At 43.0% G+C, this 20,772-nt stretch overlaps 2 protein-coding genes across 2 annotated transcripts in view; one reads left to right on the top strand and one right to left on the bottom strand.

Moving 5' to 3' along the window:
- Nucleotides 1-12,242, bottom strand: part of grid2ipb (glutamate receptor, ionotropic, delta 2 (Grid2) interacting protein, b) — a 52,652-nt gene extending 40,410 nt beyond the window's left edge. Inside the window, 4 exon segments of the mRNA XM_069664588.1 lie at nt 10,332-10,486; nt 10,673-11,002; nt 11,083-11,336; nt 12,158-12,242. Of these exon segments, the coding sequence (XP_069520689.1) occupies nt 10,332-10,486; nt 10,673-11,002; nt 11,083-11,336; nt 12,158-12,242 (824 nt within the window).
- A 5,764-nt stretch (nt 12,243-18,006) lies between these two features.
- zdhhc4 (zinc finger DHHC-type palmitoyltransferase 4) lies at nt 18,007-20,463 on the top strand. The gene is made up of 7 exons (XM_069664855.1): nt 18,007-18,136; nt 18,421-18,550; nt 18,660-18,733; nt 18,898-19,076; nt 19,466-19,591; nt 19,721-19,965; nt 20,085-20,463. The coding sequence occupies exons 2-7, from the start codon at nt 18,428-18,430 to the stop codon at nt 20,382-20,384; spliced, it is 1,047 nt and encodes a 348-aa protein (XP_069520956.1). The 5' UTR covers nt 18,007-18,136; nt 18,421-18,427; the 3' UTR covers nt 20,385-20,463.
- The last annotated feature ends 309 nt before the right edge of the window (nt 20,464-20,772 follow it).

A 20,772-nucleotide genomic window follows, 5' to 3' on the forward strand; every position in this document is an offset into this window, starting at 1 on the left:
AGAAGGAGAGAGGGGGAGGAAAAACAACTTCACAGCAAATGTCCGACCTGTTCGTCTCATTATACAGAGATGTTTAAGCTCTATAATAAAAAGGATCCAGGTAAGTACAGAACATCTCCAGCCCTGTGATGTTCCTGCCGTGTGGCGCATAATGAAGTCTCATTTTCATGTGGAACTTAAAGGTCTCAGCTTCTGTAAATAACACTGGATAGCTGTATGAAGAGTCCAATTATTAAAAACTACACAGCAGATGTTCACTCTTTAGTACAGATAGGCCTAAAGAGAGAAAATGTTATCACAAGACAGAGCAATTCACTGCCGTCGAGCCGAAGCATGCCCATTCCTGTGTACTAAAGGTCATCAGACACAGAAGATGCAGTACAATGCAAATTGCTTTCTGACTGATGTGATAAAAAAGTTTTATATTTCATATCTCAAACAGAGATTTACATTTCTAACTGTGGCAGTCAGAAACCCCGCTGTGGTGCCTTGCATGCTGCTAACCTCTCTCCAGGAGCTGTCCATTCAGCACCACAACAACACAAGACAAAGACCAGCATGCAGGAGCCAATTATTTTTAACACTTCTCGAACCTGCTGCTTGAATAACGAATATCTCCTGACTTCTGATGGCTCACTGCAGGTCCAGTGAAGTGCATCATGATTGAAGGAGGCAATTAAGTAGTTAGGAACGGGGAACTCTGGCGATTTTATCGATTAACCTCAAATTAATTGTCACGAGGAGCACTACTCATACTGTGAAAAAGTCTTCTGAGGATCTGGAGGGAGCTATCCAAAGTGTAGCAGACAACCTGTATGATGTCATAGTGATGTCATCAGGGTTATGTAGGTTTCAGCTTGCAAACTTGGGGTGTGGGAAGAGGAGTCAAATTTACTTTCACTTGAGTATGTTTTAAATGAAGTAAAGCAATTTGCTGCATTTGTACATCCATCCGTTATTGAGTAAATATTTATCGAGCCAGAAGGAAAAACTGACTTGGACCAGACACCAATCAAATGCATCGCATCAAAAACAGGCCAATCAGATCAATCTGTCGCGATACAACATTTGTTTAACCAGAAAGAGCTGTTACATCGCTCTCTTCCAAGCCGCCAGACTCCATAAACAAAAACCAGTAATTTAACCTCACAGGACATGGGACTTGCTGGTCTAACGCTGCCTCGTTACACGTTACACGTTAGTTCAGAACCAAACTGACCCTTTAAACACCACACAACAACACAAACAAACTAACCGATCGAGGTGGCGGTAGACCATCAGCAACTCCCGTGTTCTGTGAGATAAAAATAACTGTTTGTGTCAATGGAGTCTGGTGGCTATGAAGAGAGCTAGATAACTGCTGTTTCTGGAAAGGATCTTACTCTTTGACAAAAGGTCCATCTGTCGTTACTTTGACACCAAAACATGTAAACATAAGGCCCAGGTCCGTTTCATTTTAATTATAACTGGGAGCTGAGGGCTGCAGATTACACAATACGCTTTCACAACCTGCTTTATGAAGCCACTTGAACTACATAAACCTTTACATTGTTCCAAATGTGCTATCATTTCCTCTCTTCTTCTTCAGTTCATTTGCATAGGGTGCATGTGTGAGGTAACCTTGGCAACATGTGTTTATTATAAAAATCAGCAGGGAACTTTTACTTTGAGTACTTTTTAAGGGAGCTACTTTTTAATTTCACTTGAGTCATTTTTTACACAAGTACTTGAGTACAATCTCAGTCTAGTAACTTCAATATTTAAATCCTCTTTATACCTCTGCAGATGAGACCTCTAACTTTATGGAAGTGGTTTATCAAGTGTATGGAAGTTGTAACTAATAGTAATGTCACAGTGTAATGAAAGAGTATCCGTCTTCATAAATGCAGCAATAAAGCAAAGATCTGGGTGGGTCTGTAAGTTTATTTTTTCATCTTTTACAGCATAAATCTAGTCAGAGGAGAGCTTTAAAGAATGACAAAAAAACACTGATTTTGTATGAATCAAATATAATAACACATAATGTGGCTGTTTAACATTTCCTCATATTAAGCCTCCCTCTTGTGGGAGAAATGCACAATTGCAGTTTAAAGTGTCTTTCTCTTCAGTGACTAATTGCAGCAGCAGAGAGGTTTGTCTGTCATCAGATTAGAGGATCTGAAAGTGCCCTAAAAAAATGCCGCTGTTCAGGATGCCTATCCCAGCTGTCACATGGCGAGAGGCGGGGCATACCCTGGACTGATCGCCAGTCAGCCACAGAGACAGACAACCTTTCACGCTCACATTCACACCTACGGGCAATTTTAGAGTCACCGATGAACCTAACGAGCATGTCTTTGGACTGTGGGAGGAAGGCGGAGTACCCGGATGGGAACCCACAAAGAAAGGCCCATGAAGTCCGAACCAGGATTCGAACCAGGAACCTCCTAGGCCACAGTGCTGACCACTGCAGCCCTTTAATAGTAGCTGCCACTCTGAAGACATGGTGGGTATCTCATGTTTTGAAACAAATCTGCTCACTTAAAGATACAGGCCACATGCTCTCAGCCTGCTGTCACTGTCTCTGCAGATTGTGATCAGTTTGATGTGTTCATGTTCCTGACTGCAGCTTGAGACAGTGCTCCCTGAGCGCAGACTTAAAATGAGCTGACTCCTGGGATATAAATAAATGTTCTATAGTGATGTAGGTGTAGCATCCCACACGCTCCCTCTCTGCAGGATCTCCACGCTTTCCTGCTATTTGTCTTCTATACAAGTCACAGTGAAATATGTCTCCTTATATATATATTATGAGTGTGTGTGTTTGTCTACCTGCTGCTGTCAGCACTATTCTTGGGTTAATCCAGATGTTTCTCCACCCCAGAATGCACAGCCAGCCATCTGTTGAAACAGCCACCTCATCACAAAAAGTTTTGCGTGTCAACTCTTTGAAACTAAATGAGTGCTCTGATTTGACCTCATTTATAAGGAACAGAGATCTATAATTATCTGACGGAGGGTTGCGGCGGAGGAGGAAGCAAGCAGGGAGGAAGGGACGGATTTCTCAAAAGGGAGAAATGACAAGCAGAAAACTACAATGAGGAGACCTCATTTCATCTCCAGTGTCCAGATGTGGCTTCATTGCGGTCGGTGAGCTCAAAAATAATGGGGAATGTGTCGCAGAGGATCTTTCCTGCTTAGTTATTTGTCCTGCATCTGTTCGACGCTGCCAGAGAAGTGAAACACAGCGGTGGGTCACACATTTAAACGATTAAACCGATGGAATTAAAGATTCATATGATTTTAAATCATATATCAGCATCACAGGAGGGCTGGTTTGTGTCCAGGAATTTGTCAAAAGTAGACGACTTAAAACTGTGTTGGTGATAAAAGATCAACCTTATCTGATCCACTAAGTAAGCTGGATTAAATAGGTTAAGTATACGTGGGATCAAAGTATGACCATGGTTAAAAAATTAAGAATGAAACAGGAAATAAATCAAGCTGAAGTAAAATAAAGCGGTAAATCTCTGATGATCGGTTACATAACAGAGTCCTAGATTGAAGCGTGACTGCAGAATGTTCATCGAAAATTCATTCGCCTATTATAAGATAATAAATGGTGAGTGGACTGCACCTCTCTAGTCTTTTGACCACTCAGCATTCATCCTCCCACACACAAATTCATGTACTAATTTAGTGCCATGCGAGGCTACTGATTACTAATACTAAAAATACTTATCATTCACACAGGCGTCGCCTCCCAGAGCAATTTGGGGTTCAGACTCTTGCCCAAGGATATTTCAGTATGTAGACCGGTAGAGATGGGGATCGAACCGCTGACCTTCTAAATATAGGGCGACCCACTATACCCCTACTTATGGTCTGAAACAAAAGCTTCTCCTGCCTTTGAAATGTACTGCATTTCTTGTTTATTTAAATGTCTGACTTAACGTTTGCCTGGCTTCATACCTGCAAAGCTACTAATACAGTATGCCTCTTCACATTTCATACACTAGATGCAATAGATGACTGTATTAAAGAGGGGTATCATGCTGTCACGACATATCTATAATGTTACAATGTTGGATGTCAAAACTAATCGTGGGTGAAGTTTCAAATCTGTAGGTAAAAGTATGTTAGAGTAATCTCCAGGCTTCTCAGCTTAGTCTGCAGGCTGCTGTGAACGCCAGGTTTCACACTGTTTTTTCTACATGCTGCACTTTGTGACATCACAAAGTCAGCAGGCTTCGGAGAGCTGGCCAATCAGAAGAAAGTGGGCTTGTGGGGGCAGGGTTTCTTAAGGGGACAGAGCTGACTGGGTCGTTTTAGTATGAGGGCCTGCACAGAGCACCAATAAACTGTAAATTATGCTAAGCTACTCCACAGGTATCACAGAGTGAAATAAGAGGCTTGAAATTAGCATAACACCCCCCCTTTAAAGTTCTGTGCCAGTGTAAGGAAAGTTGAGTTGTGTGCTTTTACAAAGATTTCAACAATAGTAGCCTCGCAAAGCTAGCCTGATTAGCATATGTATAGTTTTTTGCCTGGTCTGAAAACATTCAACGAACCATTTCATGGTTTTTTTTCATAAATAAACTAATTAAAAACTACCCCAACAACACAACTTTCTGTTTTCCATTTGACATTAAATGAAGTGTCTGAAACCTTCTTCCCTTTAAGATAACAAAGACTTACATCCTGCAGGTATGCTAGCAGCTCTGTGAGGCTAAAGTTAGTAGTGCTATAATCGAAATGCTAGTATCAGCATCACATGAACTGTATATAAGAATTAGACTAGAAGTGACCACATTTGAGAGCATGGATATGCATTGTTATATCTGTATCCTGGTTGACATGTCTACATGGTAGTGCTTTGTCGACCACAGTAAGCTAAGCCCTACAGCAAACCCTGCTTCAATATCTAATTTACTCCAACCAGGAACATCATGGTGTATTGAAGAAGTCTTGAATCTAGTCGTTGGGACCATAAACTCAATAGAGGAATGTTAACTGAGGTAATAAGTCAACTAATAAGTAGGCCATTTTCTTATTGACTTACATACAATCTGAATGTGTTTGCAACCAGTGGAGTCGCCCCCTGCCGGCCACTAGAAAGAATGCAGTTGAAAAGACTTTCAGCATTAGCTTCACTATCAAAACCAAGAGGCTACATCCACCTCTTATATACAGCCAATGTGCAGATAGTGAGAATGCTAATATGCTGTTGGTTTGAATGTAGAATATTTACCACATTCACCGTCTTAGTCTAAAGTGTTAGCATGCTAACATTGCTAATTCGCACAACACAAAACTAAGCCTACAGCTGAGGCTTCATGGTCGAGAAATGTGGTCAAAAACCAAAGTGTTGGATAAATCGAGATCTGATGTTGGAGCTGGATAAACAGTCACATGATCATTAGAAGTTCCATCCATCCATTTTCTAAACCGCTTATCCTGTTAAGGGTCGCTGGGGAGGCTGGAGCCTATCCCAGCTGTCGCTGAGCGAGAGGCGGGGTTACACCCTGGACTGATCTGATCGCCAGTCAATCACAGGGCTGACACATAGAGACAGGCAACCTTTCACGCTCACACTCACAGGAAATTTAGAGTCACCAATGGACCTAACGAGCATGTCTTTGGACTGTGGGAGGAAGCTGGAGTACCTGGAGGGAACCCACTCATGCACGGGGAGAACATGCAAACTCAAACAAAGGCCCACTTTGTCCGAACCGGGGTTCAAACTAAGAACCTTCTAGGTGTGCGGCAACAGCGCTCCTGTCAGAGAATGCAACACAACTGCTCTCGTAATATCACACAGTGACTTCTGCAACTACCTCTGCAGAAGATCCAGAACGCAGCAGCGCGACTGGTTTCAACCAACCCAAAACAGCACACGTCACTCTGCTGTTCATATCCCTCAACTGGCTCCCAGTTTCTGCTTGCATCAAATTCAAATTCACTAACTAGACTCTTCTCCTCAGTAGTCCCCCGGTGGTGGAACGAGCTACCAAACTCCATTTGGTCCACAGAGTCCCTTTCCACCTTAAAGAAGAAGCTAAAGACCCAGCTCTTTCATGAACACCTCCGCAATATCATGATGATGATATCTGCTTCTTTACACCCTGTGCACTGCCTGTCAGCACCTGTGTCCGATCGCATTTGACACTGTTTGTTGGCACTTACTGACTTCCTGTCTTGATCCTTGTGTCGTATTAACTCTCAGATGTGCGTTGCTTTGGACAAAAGCATCTTCTAAATGAAATTGTAACCACTGCACCGCCGTGCAGCCCTCATTAGAAGTCACTAAAGTAAATCCTGAGGGGGACATGAACGCGCTGGCTAACCATTAAAGATGAATAAATATTTTATATTGACTGAAAGAGAAAACTTCAAACGCCAAAAAGTCCGAGGTGTATTGTTGATCACTTACTCTCCCTTATGACCCACTAATGTGTCTCATCTTGTAGCAGCTCAGCACGCCGCAGCCACCGACTCCTTCAGTTAACATTAAACACCATCATTATCAGCACTACTGAAAGAAGGCTTTGTGCACAGCATGCACCAAGGAGCTGATGGATGCAGATCTGTGGATTTAGACCTAGCATTACAAACCTCTGCTCGCTTATTTACTTACATATCACTGTATAATAAATGGTACAATAGTTTTGCTTACTGGTTAGAGGTGCACATGTTAGTTTAATTCCTTCAGAGCTTTGAAGGTAGAGGCACAAATCTCAGTGCAGTTACAGGCTGAAAACACCACCTGCTATCTGCAAAGACAACACGCACACTCAGCATAAAACAGGCGGACAAGGTTTAAAATTAATATTTATGTAATCCAAAAACATTCAATATTCAGCCCCACAGCGCAACCACACACACACACACACACACACACACACACACAAACACAGGCGCACACCCTCAAACATGTGGCGGGAGATTACATCCGAAAAAGCAGAGCATCACTCATCCTAATGACTCCTGTCCCTGAAGAGACGACAGCACAACAGCGTCTTTGTGTGTCACAACCAGCTGTGTCCGTCAAAGTGCGGCCGCATCACATCAAACTGCACAAACACACTGTTGACGCTTCATTTGACTTAATAAATTATAGATTTAAAGCAGGAAATGCCTTGAAGAAAGCTCGGGAAACAACAAGGGAAGAGCGGATTTAGAAGCAAAAAACATCAGATATTAATCATCAAGCAGCAATCATCTTGTACCCAACAGCATTAAATATTCACTCACCTCCCACTTCGCATACATAATTACACTAATGCCACTTTGTGGGAACAGTGCAGACCTAAAGGAGCCCATTAAACGGCTAAATTCCTTCAAAATAAAAGCTGGCGTTGAAAGGAATCGAAAGGTTTACTCACCCCAGACAGTTCATCGTTTCAGCTGTCACCCATCGCTCGGAAAGCAAACTAAACCTGAGCTCTAAGTTGCACCGTGACACACCTCCTGCTTCGCTGCTGCTTCTCTGAGGGGAATTAAAGATATGCTGGGACCTTGGTGCATGCAGGAGGCTGTCTTTACCAAATGTCAGGGGGAAACGGTCACCACATAGAGAGAGAGACAGAGAGAGAGAGAGAGTGGGAAACAGCTCGAGCTCTGAGCAGAATAATGAGAAGAAAATCCATCAGAGCCAAACACAAACCCCCTTCAGAGAGAGAGAGGGAGAGAGAGAGAGAGTTGTGAGAGGGGTGGGGGGATGGAAAAACAATAGAGAAGTGGCATTAAGGTTGGTGTTGGTGCTCGTGCAAATAGGTGTCTCTTATTATACAAATACCAGCGAGGTGTTCGCAGGTGTTTGAATTATTCATGGCTCAAAAACTGACCTCATACAGCTGGAAACCCTTCTTAGAGTGTATTAATAACACTAACAAAGTGTCATAGTATCGCAGGAAGCCGGCGTAGTGAGGGAACAAAGGGTTTGATTGGCCGGACTTGAGGAAGAAGTGCAATCTGTGGACAAACTGTCGGGGGATTTAGAGAGCGGCAGGAGAGCTGGTTATTCTGGCGCAAAGACAAGCGCAGAGCTCCACCTGAGCGGCGAAGTCGTCTGGCGTTGTTCCAGTCCTGTAGCTCCACTTTTTTGTGTTTTTGGAAGGGGCTCGTGGATGCAGAGCGGCATGGCCACCGGTATCATGTGATGTTTTCATGAAGCATGAAGCAAGCACTCAGCTAAAGCCGTGTGTGGCTCATCATCACAAACACCTCCATGCTGGGAATCCAGTCCACTCTGCCAATCCTCGTTTACAGCTAAAATCTCCAAACCCCTCCATGTTAGTTTAGCCTCCCAGTTTCATTAACACAGATGACACTTTAAGCGACTTGGAGGGTCAGCCTGGATTTACCCCGGGTGGCAGATGCGGCCCACCTAAACCTGCAGTGCAGCCCCCTCTCTAATCCACCATGCGAGTGAATGAGCAACAGTTAAAGCCTGTTTGCTCAGTCATTATGAGCGTAATCCTGACAGATTATTTTACTTTTCACCGGGGATGTGCGTGGGATACAATGCCGAGAGCTATAATACTACAACACTGGGAGCTTTGCAGAAGCACAAAGTGAAATACTGACTTTCATATGTCCTTGGTTCACTCACTTTATCGGGAAGGCAACACGTTATTGTTGAGATTTCAGTTTGGACAGTTTGACAGCGCAGAAAGACAGAAAACATGGAGACAGAGGAGGGATGACAGGCAATATTTAAACAAAGCATGCTCCATTGTTTGTGTCTCATACTGCCAAGAATGTTTTTCAAGGTCCGACTGAAAAACTAATGGCCTAATTCACTAAAGGATTGCGCGCCTTTTGAGCCAGCTAAATCTGTGCAAATGACACAAAAAGACTCGACATTCTCGAGCGTTGAATGCACCCCAAAGTGCGCTGCAGAGCAAACAGCGTCTTAGCTCTGGTGCTGTTTGCGCGTATTGAAATGAGTCATTATGCAGACAGTCGGGGCAAATTTAGCCTCTTTCTATGCAAATGACCCTTGTGGCAAAAAGCACCTAATTCACAAACAGTAGCGCTAACAGCACCGAGCAGTTACAGTGAAAATACTACCGTCTGCAGAGAGCTGTGCCATATCATATCATTCAGATTATACCGGTATAATTGTTTTACGTGATAAGAAAGTGTCATATCAAGATATCAAAGATGTACATTTGTAAGAAAATTGTTACGGCTAGCAAGTTGCGTCCTGCTATTCCTGTTTATTTTAGAAGCACCCGCCTCCGCTTTAAACCAACACGAGCATGAGAGATGCCCGTCTGTCCGTGTAAGCCCCGCCCCTGCATGCTCGGAGTGTGTGAGTGTGGGGAGGCGGGGGCGCTTCAGTGTTTGATAGACATTAGCAAAATAAGTGAAGACAAGAAGAACAGCTGTATTTTACTGCACAGAAACATGCTGCTTCAGAAAACAATGGAAAACAACGGTGGTGACAAAGTGACGCCTGCACAGTTAGCATTAAAGAGTTTTCCCAAGACGCCACGCAGACATTTATGAGCTTAATGAATGAACAAATCAATGAATTGCCTTTAATAGCTTTATATAGACCGCCCCAGCTGGCTACTTTTTCCCCACTGGCTGACGACTCCTTATGTTAGTGAAAGTGCTGCATGACTTGACAAATAAAAAGTATTTAATTCACACGGGATTATCCAAAAATAGGTTTTAACATATGGTTACTTCTTAACGATGAATTATTTGTTAAATTACCAGAAAAAAATCTACATCGTGATATATATCGTTATCGAGATATGATATGGAGCACATCGCCCAGACATCGCCCGTCTGCAGAGCTGCTGGTAACTGCAGCGCAGTGTTATAAGAGTTGTCACACTGATCAACTGATCATGACAACAATTACAAGTTGTGTGATAAAAAAATGTAAAAACAACCTGTTAATAATATATTGTCATTATTATTATAATAGTTATTATATGGACGAGCTGCTATTGCGCACTGGTTTAAAAAATGAAGCTACTTCACAGACAGTGAAGGACAATTAAAAGAGCTGCCACCTCCTCTCCCTGTTCGTCATCTGTGGATGGAGCTGAGCTCCACCCGCGCAGCAGAGAGTGGAGGTGCAGACGGCTCCTCTTCAAAATCAGACGCAAAACAAGAGCGAACTGCACGGATCTGCGAAACTTTCTGGGCAATCTGCTTTGTGAATCGGACCTTGAGAGTGTGTAAGTGCATCATTTTTCAGTCCAAAGTCCAGACCAGAAAAACAGGAATGACTTGCTCTGACTTCACAGCCGTCTTTGCAGCAGCACTTTACTCTATTCTGTGTTTGCTAGTCTGTTGTAGCAGGTGAAAGGTAGGAGTCTGACTCTTACCTGATGCTGGAGATGAGCTGTCGATGCTCATCGGTGGCGAGGATGTCGGGCAGCACCGAGGCCAACCACTCGACTCTCTTCTCTGCAGCGTACTGCTTCAGCACGGCGAAGAGTTTCTCTTTCACTTCAGGTTCATCGCCTAGAATCTGGTCCACCTGAGTGGACGATACATTTAGAGGCTGGGAGCAGTCTGAGGACACATCATGCCATCATATCTTGTGTCATGGCTAGTTTATACTCCCACTAATCCCAACATTTTCAACCTTTTTCCACACCTATAAAAGGAAACTCCTCAAATAATACTAAAACATCAGCAAACACTGCTCTAACTACGTATTTACCTTCCTGTTGAACTCCAGAGCTTTGTGTTTACGGTCCAGCCTCGCCACGTCTCCTCCCATCTGACTGTCCTCGATGCTGATGCTGTGCTTCTGCCTCTGGCCGAGGCACAGCACCCCCAGACGGAGCGTCCTCCCCTGGGAGGCCTTGATCAGCGCGGCGGCCGTCTCGTGCTGCCTGACGGGGATGCCGTTGACCTCCATGACGTAATCCCCCGCTCTCAAACCCGCGCGGCCGGCTGGGGAGCAAGGCGAGCAGTCTTCCACCAGCAGGGGGCAGTCTCCCACGATGGTGAACCCGAATCGACCGTCCGGACCTGGTATGATGTCCATCTGAAATGCAGGAAAAAAATGAATTATAAAAACGTAACCCGCATTTGCCACGTGCTTTAAAGGATTCAAAGCTGCGAGACCTGCTGTATGCGGGACACGACTCCGATACTGGGAGGGATGTTCTTCTGAGTCTGGGCGATGGCCATGACAGCTTGGGGACCGAGCGTCGACACATTGTGGCCCTCGATTTCGAGGACCTGGTCCCCAGCCTGTAAGCCCGCCAAGTGGGCGCTGCTGCCCTCCTCCACAGAGAGGATGTAGCTGGGTCCATTCCCACCCAGCTGGAAGCCGAACTCCTCGGGCCAGCCCTGGTTGGACGACGGCATGCTGAGGACTAAGAGGAGAAATGATGTTGAGGATGGGAAGTTTTCAGGTGATAAGACAGCATGCGCAAAAATAAGGATTATGTCCTTAAACGACCTTTCCAATTCACCCATAGAAAAGTGTTGCATCATAAAAGCCTGATCCTGAGACATGTAGTCTTCACTTACCCACTGTAGCTAATGCGTTTAAGTTTCCTGACATCTCAAAACCCGCTTTGGATCAAATAATCCTCTGCATGTTTTAAAGGAGCTCCAATTCAAGGCTTCCGTACCCGTCTCTCTCCTCCTGCTTCTTATCTGCTATCTCCCTCGTCTCGAGTTATACCATCGAGTGCGGCTCCGTAACCCTCCACCCTGAACTGTGTCACGCTGTCAGGTCCCTGACCTGGTTCACAAGCTCCAAAGCAGCCAATCAAATTAAGTCACTGCAGAGATTGTGACCTTAATTAGGTTGAGAGACAAAAGGTCATCCAACTTCTTTTTTACTCGTCGCACATGCACAGTCAATCCTGTTGAATGGTTATGTAATGAAGCAGCAGGGCACGCAACTGAGTGCACTTCTAAGCAGGTACAAATTGGCATCAAGTGAGGTAAAGTTGCACATAAAGAGGCACTTGTAGCTGAAGGCCAAACTTATGACTAAAAAGGATGAATTAATCCACGTTTGACAGCTTTCAAAAACAGCTCTAACGCAGAATTACATAAATTGACATGTTGGCTTTGCTAAATATAATCATCTGAAAACCCTCGAGCGCAGCTGGAAGCTAATGATGTGCCTCCCTTAAAGCCACAGCAGGATGCACACAGTGGACCGAGCTGATAACAGACTTACAGAAATCTTTGGATGGATACCGAGAGCCCCGTTTGCTCTGCCGAAAAGAGTATCTGCCTTTTTTGTTTTGCAGAAACTTCTTCATCTTGAATGTCAAGCAGCAGGCGGCCTGCTAGCAGCCTGATATCCAACCTGTCTTCTCAAATGTGATGTTTAAAAAAAAAAAAAATCCCCCCCTGATAACCCCCGGAACAAAAAGTCAAAAAGAGAGGGTGATGAAGTGGAAACACTGCCCCATTCTTCCTCCTTGAAACCGCGGCAGTGTCCTCATGAGCAAAGGGTGAGTGTGCATGAGAAGCGAGCGCGGTCTCTCTGCGAGTGTGTCAAGGAGTTAGTCCTGCGTCTCATCCCTGATTCATCCTGGGGCCAGCCTGCTCGCACAGTGTTAATCAGAAAACTGGGACGCATGCACCCGCGCACCTCGGTTCCTTAATAATTCTCTCTCCAAAAAGGGTATTGTGAGGCCTCATTTTTCTATAAATACACCAATGTGTCTTTTTTCCTCCTCCTCCTCCTCTCTTGGCTAGGTGGCTCTCCGAGGGACTGCTCCTGGCCCAGAATCACTCTGCGTCGATGCAAGGAAGCCTGATGAGTACTAATTGGAGCGTCTGCTTGCCTGGAAATCTGCTTCCATGTGTGTGAATGCGCCGAAATGTTGAGTCCATTGAGAAGGAGCAGGGGCAATTTAAGACTTTAGCCTGTAGGATTAGTAGGATTATGAGCTGAATCTTCAGCGCACCTCCACCCCTCTGTAAATTATACTGAAGGAGCACATGCTCCCCGACCTGAATGAATACATTTACTGATTATAGAGCAATCATACAGGAATAGAGAGCACCATAGGACATGTATTATCTCTGGATCTGTCAGAATGTGTGACAAAACACTGCAATGTCAAGATGCTGTCTGCATTGGAGGCTGAGTTTAGGTCACAAACTGCAGCTGGAGTCAAAACGTTCAAGTTTTAGGCACTGATTTTATCTCTGTATTGTCTGTAACTCTGTGTGTTGCTGCTTTCTAAGAAGGTCAAAATCCCAGTTATGGTAAATTGGTTTAAAGGACGAATATGTAACATTGACAGCTAGCGTCTAAAAAGGGTACTGCAGTCCAAACTCAAAATATTGGAGTGTTGTCTCGCCCCGCCCCCTCCTCCCCAGATTCGAATCTTCCTGCTTCAGCGTTCCAACCGAAAGCACAGGGGAGACTTATTGGTCTGCTCCAGGGCCGAAGCTGCCGCTGGCTTCGGTGCTAACTTCCGTCACTTTACACACACAGCAGCGAGCAGGGAGCAAGACACGGGAGCACGGCTTCATTCCTGAGGAGTACGTGGCTTTATTTATACACAGCCTTATTGTACAGTTGTCAACTCTCCGCTGATCCGCTCTGATCACTCTCGTAACTCATGCGCGCACACTCACTTCCTGCATCTCTCACTCACTCGCTCCACCACCCACACTCACGGACTCAGCTTTTCCCAAACAGAGCTACGCTTCTACTACAACAAGAAGCTCACGCAGGTTGCCAGGTTGAGGACATTGAACCTACTTGAGCGCAAGACGTGCGCTTTGACAATGAGAAGCAACGAGTCCTGTGCGCCAATTGGTTTCATGTCTGGCAACCCGGGTGACGAAATGGGCAGTGGGCGGGATCTCGCAGGGACGTTCCGCACTGGACCGGAAATTTCAGGACGTGAACATACTGGCTGCAGCATTGTTGTCGGAGAAGCCTTATTTCAACTTAGCATGTTTCCTTAATCTCTGATGACATATCATGACCATTTTATGATACATTCCAGTAAATTTATTTCATATTGTTCCTTTAAACTAAGCTTTGATTTCAGCCCATTTATCTTGTATCTCTTAGTCGATCCATGAGCTGGCAGCAGTGCATTAAATCTTTGTCATTTTAATATTGTAAATTACCAATATTATGCTACCAATATTATGCTCAACCGATAATAAGTAGTGAAAGGGTCCAAGCTGAGTGAAAGATGTATTTTTTTCTTTTCCTGTTCCTTCTTTTGGGGTGGTGATGAAACATTGTCACAACTCAAGCAGAAACACTTTAACATCACTTTCATTTGAACTGGGGTGCTGGTTTAGCTCAGCTGGTAGAACAGGCGCCCCGTACACAGAGGCTGGGGAGGAGGGGCCGGGGTGAGACAACACTCTCCAATATCTTGAGTTTGGACTGCAGTACCCTTTTTAGACGCTAGCTGTCAATGTAACATATTGGTCCTTTAAACCAATTTACCATAACTGGGATTTTGACCTTCTTAGAAAGCAGTAACACACAGAGTAGGACATTCAATACAGAGATAAAATCAGTGCCTAAAACTTGAACGTTTTGACTCCAGCTGCAGTTTGTGACCTAAACTCAGCCTCCAATGCAGACAACATCTTGACATTGCAGTGTTTTGTCACACATTCTGACAGATCCAGGCTGGTCTGACGATCATTTGATGCATGTCATCCCCCACTCTCCACTCCCCCACATGTCTCTCTGCAGCTGTCCCATAAATAAAAAACAAAAAAAAATATTTTAAAAACTTTAATTTGATTCTAATAAAAGCAAATCTTTTGCATCTTAGTCTGTTTTAGTGATTCATATATATTTGTTTAGTGTTTATTATCTCATTTTAGTGTTTCATTACTTTACTCTAGTTTTACTTTTCTTTGTGTGTTTTATCATCTTAGTAAGCATTTTATTATTTGATTGTAGTTTATTTTTATGGATAACCTTTTAATGTTTTATGGTCTTATTTATGTTCACCATTTTATTCTGCTATTTTGAGTCTTAACATTTTAATCGTACCTGCAGTGTTTCCTCGTTATGAATTCATGACAGCGTTTCCTCGGTTTCGTTTCTGTTTTTATTGAACTCTGTTTGCATGTTTTTACTTGTTTTACTTAGCCTTGTGCATGAATCGGGGGGGTGGGGATGCTGTGATGATGATAGTTTTATTTTTGTTTTTATTTATTTTCTGTCCATGTAAAGCACTTTGTGCTGCATATTAAATGTATAAAAAGTGCTATACAAATAAAGTCTGATTGATTGATTGATTGAGCAATGTAAACAAAGACTGTAATTTGAAAGGGTTAACTCGTAAGTTCATCTGCCTCTGCAGTTCCCTTCGGCTTTACGGAACAATTCATTGCACATTCATTTAATTCAGTCATTTAGCACCTCTATTTAGCATCTGTAGCTCAATATTTTGGTCCAGGTATCCTGTATTATCCAGGTAGCTGAGTCAAAAAAAAAAGCAACCGTACTTTTCCATTTAGCTGCTAAAGAGCCTCATTTATGTCTTGGTAGTTGGTGGAGACCATAACAGAGTTAAAAGGAGAGTCAATGTTGGGCTTACATTTGCAATTTCTTGCTTACACATTAGCCACACACAGGTTGTTACAACTTGTAAAGAACTTGAGGCTCTGCCCCAAAATTTCTGAAACAAACAAAAAAACAGCGTCATTTAGGTTTTCACACGTTTAATAGCTTGCAGTCACAGACGCCACTGGTTGCTCTGAAACAGTCGTGATCCTGTAAGAATTCTGTAGAACTTGAGTCCACCGTTGGAATATCGATTCTGACAATAACGTCCACGCAACAACCAGACATTTTGATGCTGCTAACAGTCGAAATTTAGTGTTAAAAGCTTGCTAACTCGTCTGGAAGAATGGAGCAAAACGGCACTTCCATTGCCAAGATGCACGCGGACATCGACCATAAACGGGTCTATAGAAATATTTAAGGTCCCAACTCGTCTATTGCAAACCCATGCAGGTGTTTTACAATTCCTTCTGTGTTGAGAGTTGTGTGTGCAGTCGTATGGAGAGACATCTTTGTAGTTTTTGGCACAGGTTTGTCAATTACAGCAGTGACAATGCTGCAGTAAGTACATTTAAATGAGAATTCATTACCTTCATTCTGCCGGTTAGTGGGGTGTAAGCTGTCATTAGTGGCAAAGAATCCAGTAAGGAAAAGACAGCCCGGCACCAACTGAATAATTAAACACAAGTGGCTGTATCGCCAAACAGACACTGTTCACTTCAATCAAACTCTCCTCTTACACTCCAGCCAAGACAGCCACTCATGTGTGACAAGACGAGAGACAGAAAACTGACATTTCACAGGCCGTTGAGTTCGAGGACAGTGTCTCGAGCTCTTCACTTACTTTGTTAAACTATAATAAATCCTTCTGTAGAAAAATCATTTAAATAGTTTTATCTGCGTTACACTTTAGATATTTAGTTTAATATAGTTTTATAATAGTTCTATACCAAAAAAAAGGGACCTGAGCAAAACCGCCTCCTGCTTTTGTCATGAAGTGGTTGAAAAGTATCTAGAAGTACTTCTCAACCACAGATTGTAATCGCAAATAAACTCAGTGCATTATGAATGATACATAACTTAAAAAAGACACATCTAAAGCGATCAACACACCAGCACAGAGCTTGAAAAGACACACACAAACACACATCCCGTACCTTTTTAACCAGCATCCGTAGATGTGCATGCAGGGCTCCTGAGTAATGCTTCGCTCTCCAGTCCTGTGAGCTGTAATATGAGTGTTGGGCCATGTCGGCAACTAGATCCAACAGGTGTCTTGTGATGCCTCTGTGTTTTGCGGATGGCAGTGAGAGAGAGAAAACAATACTTAGTGAGTTATTTATGTAGGCACTGAGGCCAAAATGCTGAAAATAGTGCAGTCCACTTTAGTTGTCTGTTTAAGAGAACTTTATCGGTATCTGCAGATTATGGCTTGAAAATGACATTTTGGCATCGGCAGCTTTAATTGTGCGTAAAAGCTCGATGATTTCCTAAAAAAGCTTGACGTAATGCTACGCCATTAATTCAGTGCGAGTGTGAGGGCAGCACCACGCCTCTTCTGTCAAGCTTGAGGAAGGGGAGAAGATGTCTGCGGTATTTTCAAAGTTTCCGAAACGGACAGAAAGGTAGCTATTTGCAATGGTTGCTCAGCATCCGTCATGCGAGGAGGGGCCAAATCTAATCATCCAAGCCTGTCTCAGTTGTATGAATATTACAGATACATAACCTCAGTTTAAGTAGTTTTCCTATATTTCCCGGTGAATGTGTACATTTTAAAAAGAACCGTATTATGTTATTTCTGCATTTCCCAGTGGGACACTACAGTAAGAGTAGGCATGATATCAATTTCACTACAGGGGAGATTTGATGTTCTCTGCATTTAGGTGGAAAAAAACATGCGCCTAATATATCGGTATCAAAATCGACAATTGGCAAAAAGGTTTGGAAAATATCAACATATAGGATATTGGCAAAAAAACCAATGTAACAACAATAACTTTATTGATCCCCAAAGGGAAATTCACTTGTCTGGCATCTCATCTACCATTTACTGTAATTCATTTACATTTACTGTCTACATTTACATTTACAATATCGTGCATCCCTAGTTTTTATGTCTGACTTGGAAAACGTTAAGTGCTCTCTGGATGATAAAAAAGTGAGCTTGTGGACCCACGTGTAAACTTAAGAGCATCACATCTTCTCTTTATTCAAGACACACACATTTCTGATACACATAGGAGACTGGAAGTTTATGAATTTGGTCTTATGGTCATAGATACAATTCATAATGGCGACTTATTTTAAGCTATAGAAAAGAAATGGAGGATTATGTAAGTCTGGACCTTAATAACAATATTATTATGGAAAAGTGTGACTATCTGAACAAAGATTATACTTAAATCGATCAGCTGAATACTGAGAGATCCTTGAGCCCGCCGTCCTGCAGCAGTGTCAGCCTGAGCAGGTTAACCAATCAGCTGTTAGCTTGGAATGTAGCTACGTCGATGCTACGGAAGTACCATTGTTTACAGAGCATGTTCGTGTACCCGAAGCGAAGCTCCTAGCCTTACTGCTATCAAAACCAACTATGTTAACGTGAGATTAAACACTAAAATACAGGCAGCTATGCGTGACCTCGACTAGGAGGTAAGGAGTAAATAGCTTATAACGCGGGAGAATTATGCTATGTTTGCTAACGTTGGCTACTGCCGTAGGATAGCATGCTAACGTAACTTGTTCATTTGAGTGGTTTTAGAAGACACACCCTGCATTACTTTGGTCCACAATATTCACCATGTTTAAACAAAGTAATAATACTAGTCCCAATAACTTAAAAATACTAAAACTATAGCTTATTGTTAAGTTTGCTACCTGTTCGTCGTGAGTTTGTACCATAAACACCTGTTGGTCTGTGTCTCTGAAACTGCCAGGTAAGACATGGATTTCCTCACGCTGTTTGCTATCTACGTCGTAGTGGTGCTGACATGTATAGTGCTAGTCTGCAAATACTCCGGCCGGCAGCAAACCCCCTTTAGTATCCTCTTCAACTCTATAGTTAAGGTAAGAAAAGAAGCATGTTGATTGTAATTTCATAAAACGACACTGTGCGGCGCTGTTACACAAGACAATATTTCCACTGTTAATGAGCTGTATACAATTTTCCTCACAGGTTGTTGCACCAATTACGCCAAAATGGCTCCAAAAATGGTCACAGTGGAGCTTGCACAGGCTGTTTCATCAAAGGTTTGTAAATAATGTGTTCCTAGAAATAAAGACAATGTCACAATATGACTGAAGTCTGTATCTGTATGTTTTCTAACATTGTGTTCGTGCCTTTGATTTTAGTGTCAATCATTTACATTTCTGTGTACTTGCCTTTAATATTTGTCATTGGCTTCTGATTGCAGGAACAACATGTTCATCTATCTGCATATCCTGCTGGAGGGTGCTGTGTATGCAGAGTTCACCTATGAGGTGTTTGGCTTCTGTAGGGAGATGGACACCACTCTGACCAACCTGTCTGTGCCTTACGTCCTGCTTGCCTTCAAGACCGTCTTCTTCTACCTCTGCATCAAAAGAGATCCAGGTTAATTTTATATTAGCTGCTATATTACATGCTTTTTATTGGCTGCAATGTTGTAATGTATTATATGAGACAGGCTGAGGAGTTGAAGCCTTGTTTGTCGAGGTGTGCGATGTGTAAGACATGTACAACTTGGTTACACTTTACTTTTGTGAAACGGTACAATAAAACAGGCCAATGTATCCTCATGTGAGTCTAACTCATTGTCAATGCAATTGTCAGTTTTGTTCTTGGTGCAAAACTTAACTTAAATCATCTGTCTTGTCATTTTACAGTTTAATTTGGTTTGTGTTCTTGATTTGTTCTGCACTTTACAGGCTTACTACTATTACATTCAAATGTGCTTTTACGCTCAAGTAATGTTTTCCCCCTCTTCCCATAATTCCCGGCAGGCACCGTGACAAAAAAGAAAGTTGCTGGCCAGCTTAACATCTATCCATATGACAGGAGGCTGTTTCATCCTGGAGTCTCGTGTCCAACCTGCCAGCTCATCAAACCGGCTCGCTCGAAACACTGCAGTGAGTATTTGTAATACATATGTAAATTTGTTATATGCTACCTTTACAAAACAAGCTAAGACATATCTTCTTCTAGTTTTCTCCACATAGGAGTGTCTAATTTTTGGTATTGTACCGCCTGTGTTTCAGGGCTCTGCAACAGGTGTGTCCAACGCTTCGACCACCACTGTGTCTGGGTGAACAACTGCATCGGTGCTCGGAACACACGCTACTTCCTGCTTTACCTCTTCAGCGTGTGTGCCATGGCGGGGGACATCGCCGTGCTTACAGGAGACATGCTGCTTCATGCCGTACTGCGGTCAGGGCTTTTGGCGGCCAGTTATATAGATGAGTACGGCCAGCAGCAACAAGCAGGGTTTATGTTTGTTGTACAGGTGAGATCCAATGCTGCTGACAGACTTCATATTGAATGGATCAGCTTCAGCCATGTTTATTTTTCATTATTTTGTCATGTTGTACTGTAATAATATCTTGTTTTGTTATCTTCCAACAGCATCTGTTCCTAACCTTCCCCAGAATCGTCTTCATGCTTGGATTTCTGGTCTTTGTCTTCTTCCTCCTGGCGGGTTATGCCCTGTTTCATTCCTACCTGGCTCTTGTCAATCAAACTGCCAATGAGTGGTACAAAAGTCGAGGATATGTTTGTCAGCACTGCCGCCCAACTACAACAGCGGACCATCTCTGTAACCCCGCACCAGACCACTCCAAAAGATACTACTACAGCAGAGGGATCCTTCGAAACCTGGGAGAGATTTTCTTCCCTCTACAACCTGTTAAGAAAAAAGACAATTGAGAAAAAAATACTGCCTTCTGTGTTGTTATGCTGCATTTACTGACTGAAGAAATAAAGTTTACGCTAGCTTTTTCTTTAATGAGTCTGGTATTATCTTTCACAAGGTGTCAAAGATTAGAAGGAATACTGTCAGCAAACACAAAAGTAAGCTATGTTGGATTAGATCATCGCCTCTTAATTAAATATTGTAGCTTTAAGCTTAGAACACCTTATTTTGTGCTTCTTTTTAATCATTTGCCTGCTATCAACTTAAGCATGAAGGCTTCCAAAAAGACATGTCTTTAACACTTAAATGTAAGTGGCATTAGGTTTCAACATTGTTTAATCATTTCAAATCAGGCAAAGATGTATTCAAAGGTAGGTAGGGATGTAAATAAATAAATAAATC

Source organism: Semicossyphus pulcher, unplaced genomic scaffold, assembly GCF_022749685.1.
Source record: "Semicossyphus pulcher isolate SPU_LCO1_2020_fin unplaced genomic scaffold, fSemPul1.0.p SCAF_16, whole genome shotgun sequence".
NCBI classification, from domain to species: Eukaryota; Metazoa; Chordata; class Actinopteri; order Labriformes; family Labridae; genus Semicossyphus; species Semicossyphus pulcher.

Coding starts and splice junctions, on each gene's coding strand:
- zdhhc4 (XM_069664855.1), top strand. CDS start 18,428: ATGGATTTCCTCACGCTGTTTGCTATCTACGTCGTAGTGGTGCTGACA. Junction 18,551..18,659: donor TCTTCAACTCTATAGTTAAG/GTAAGAAAAGAA, acceptor TTTTCCTCACAG/GTTGTTGCACCAATTACGCC. Junction 19,592..19,720: donor GGCTCGCTCGAAACACTGCA/GTGAGTATTTGT, acceptor CCTGTGTTTCAG/GGCTCTGCAACAGGTGTGTC.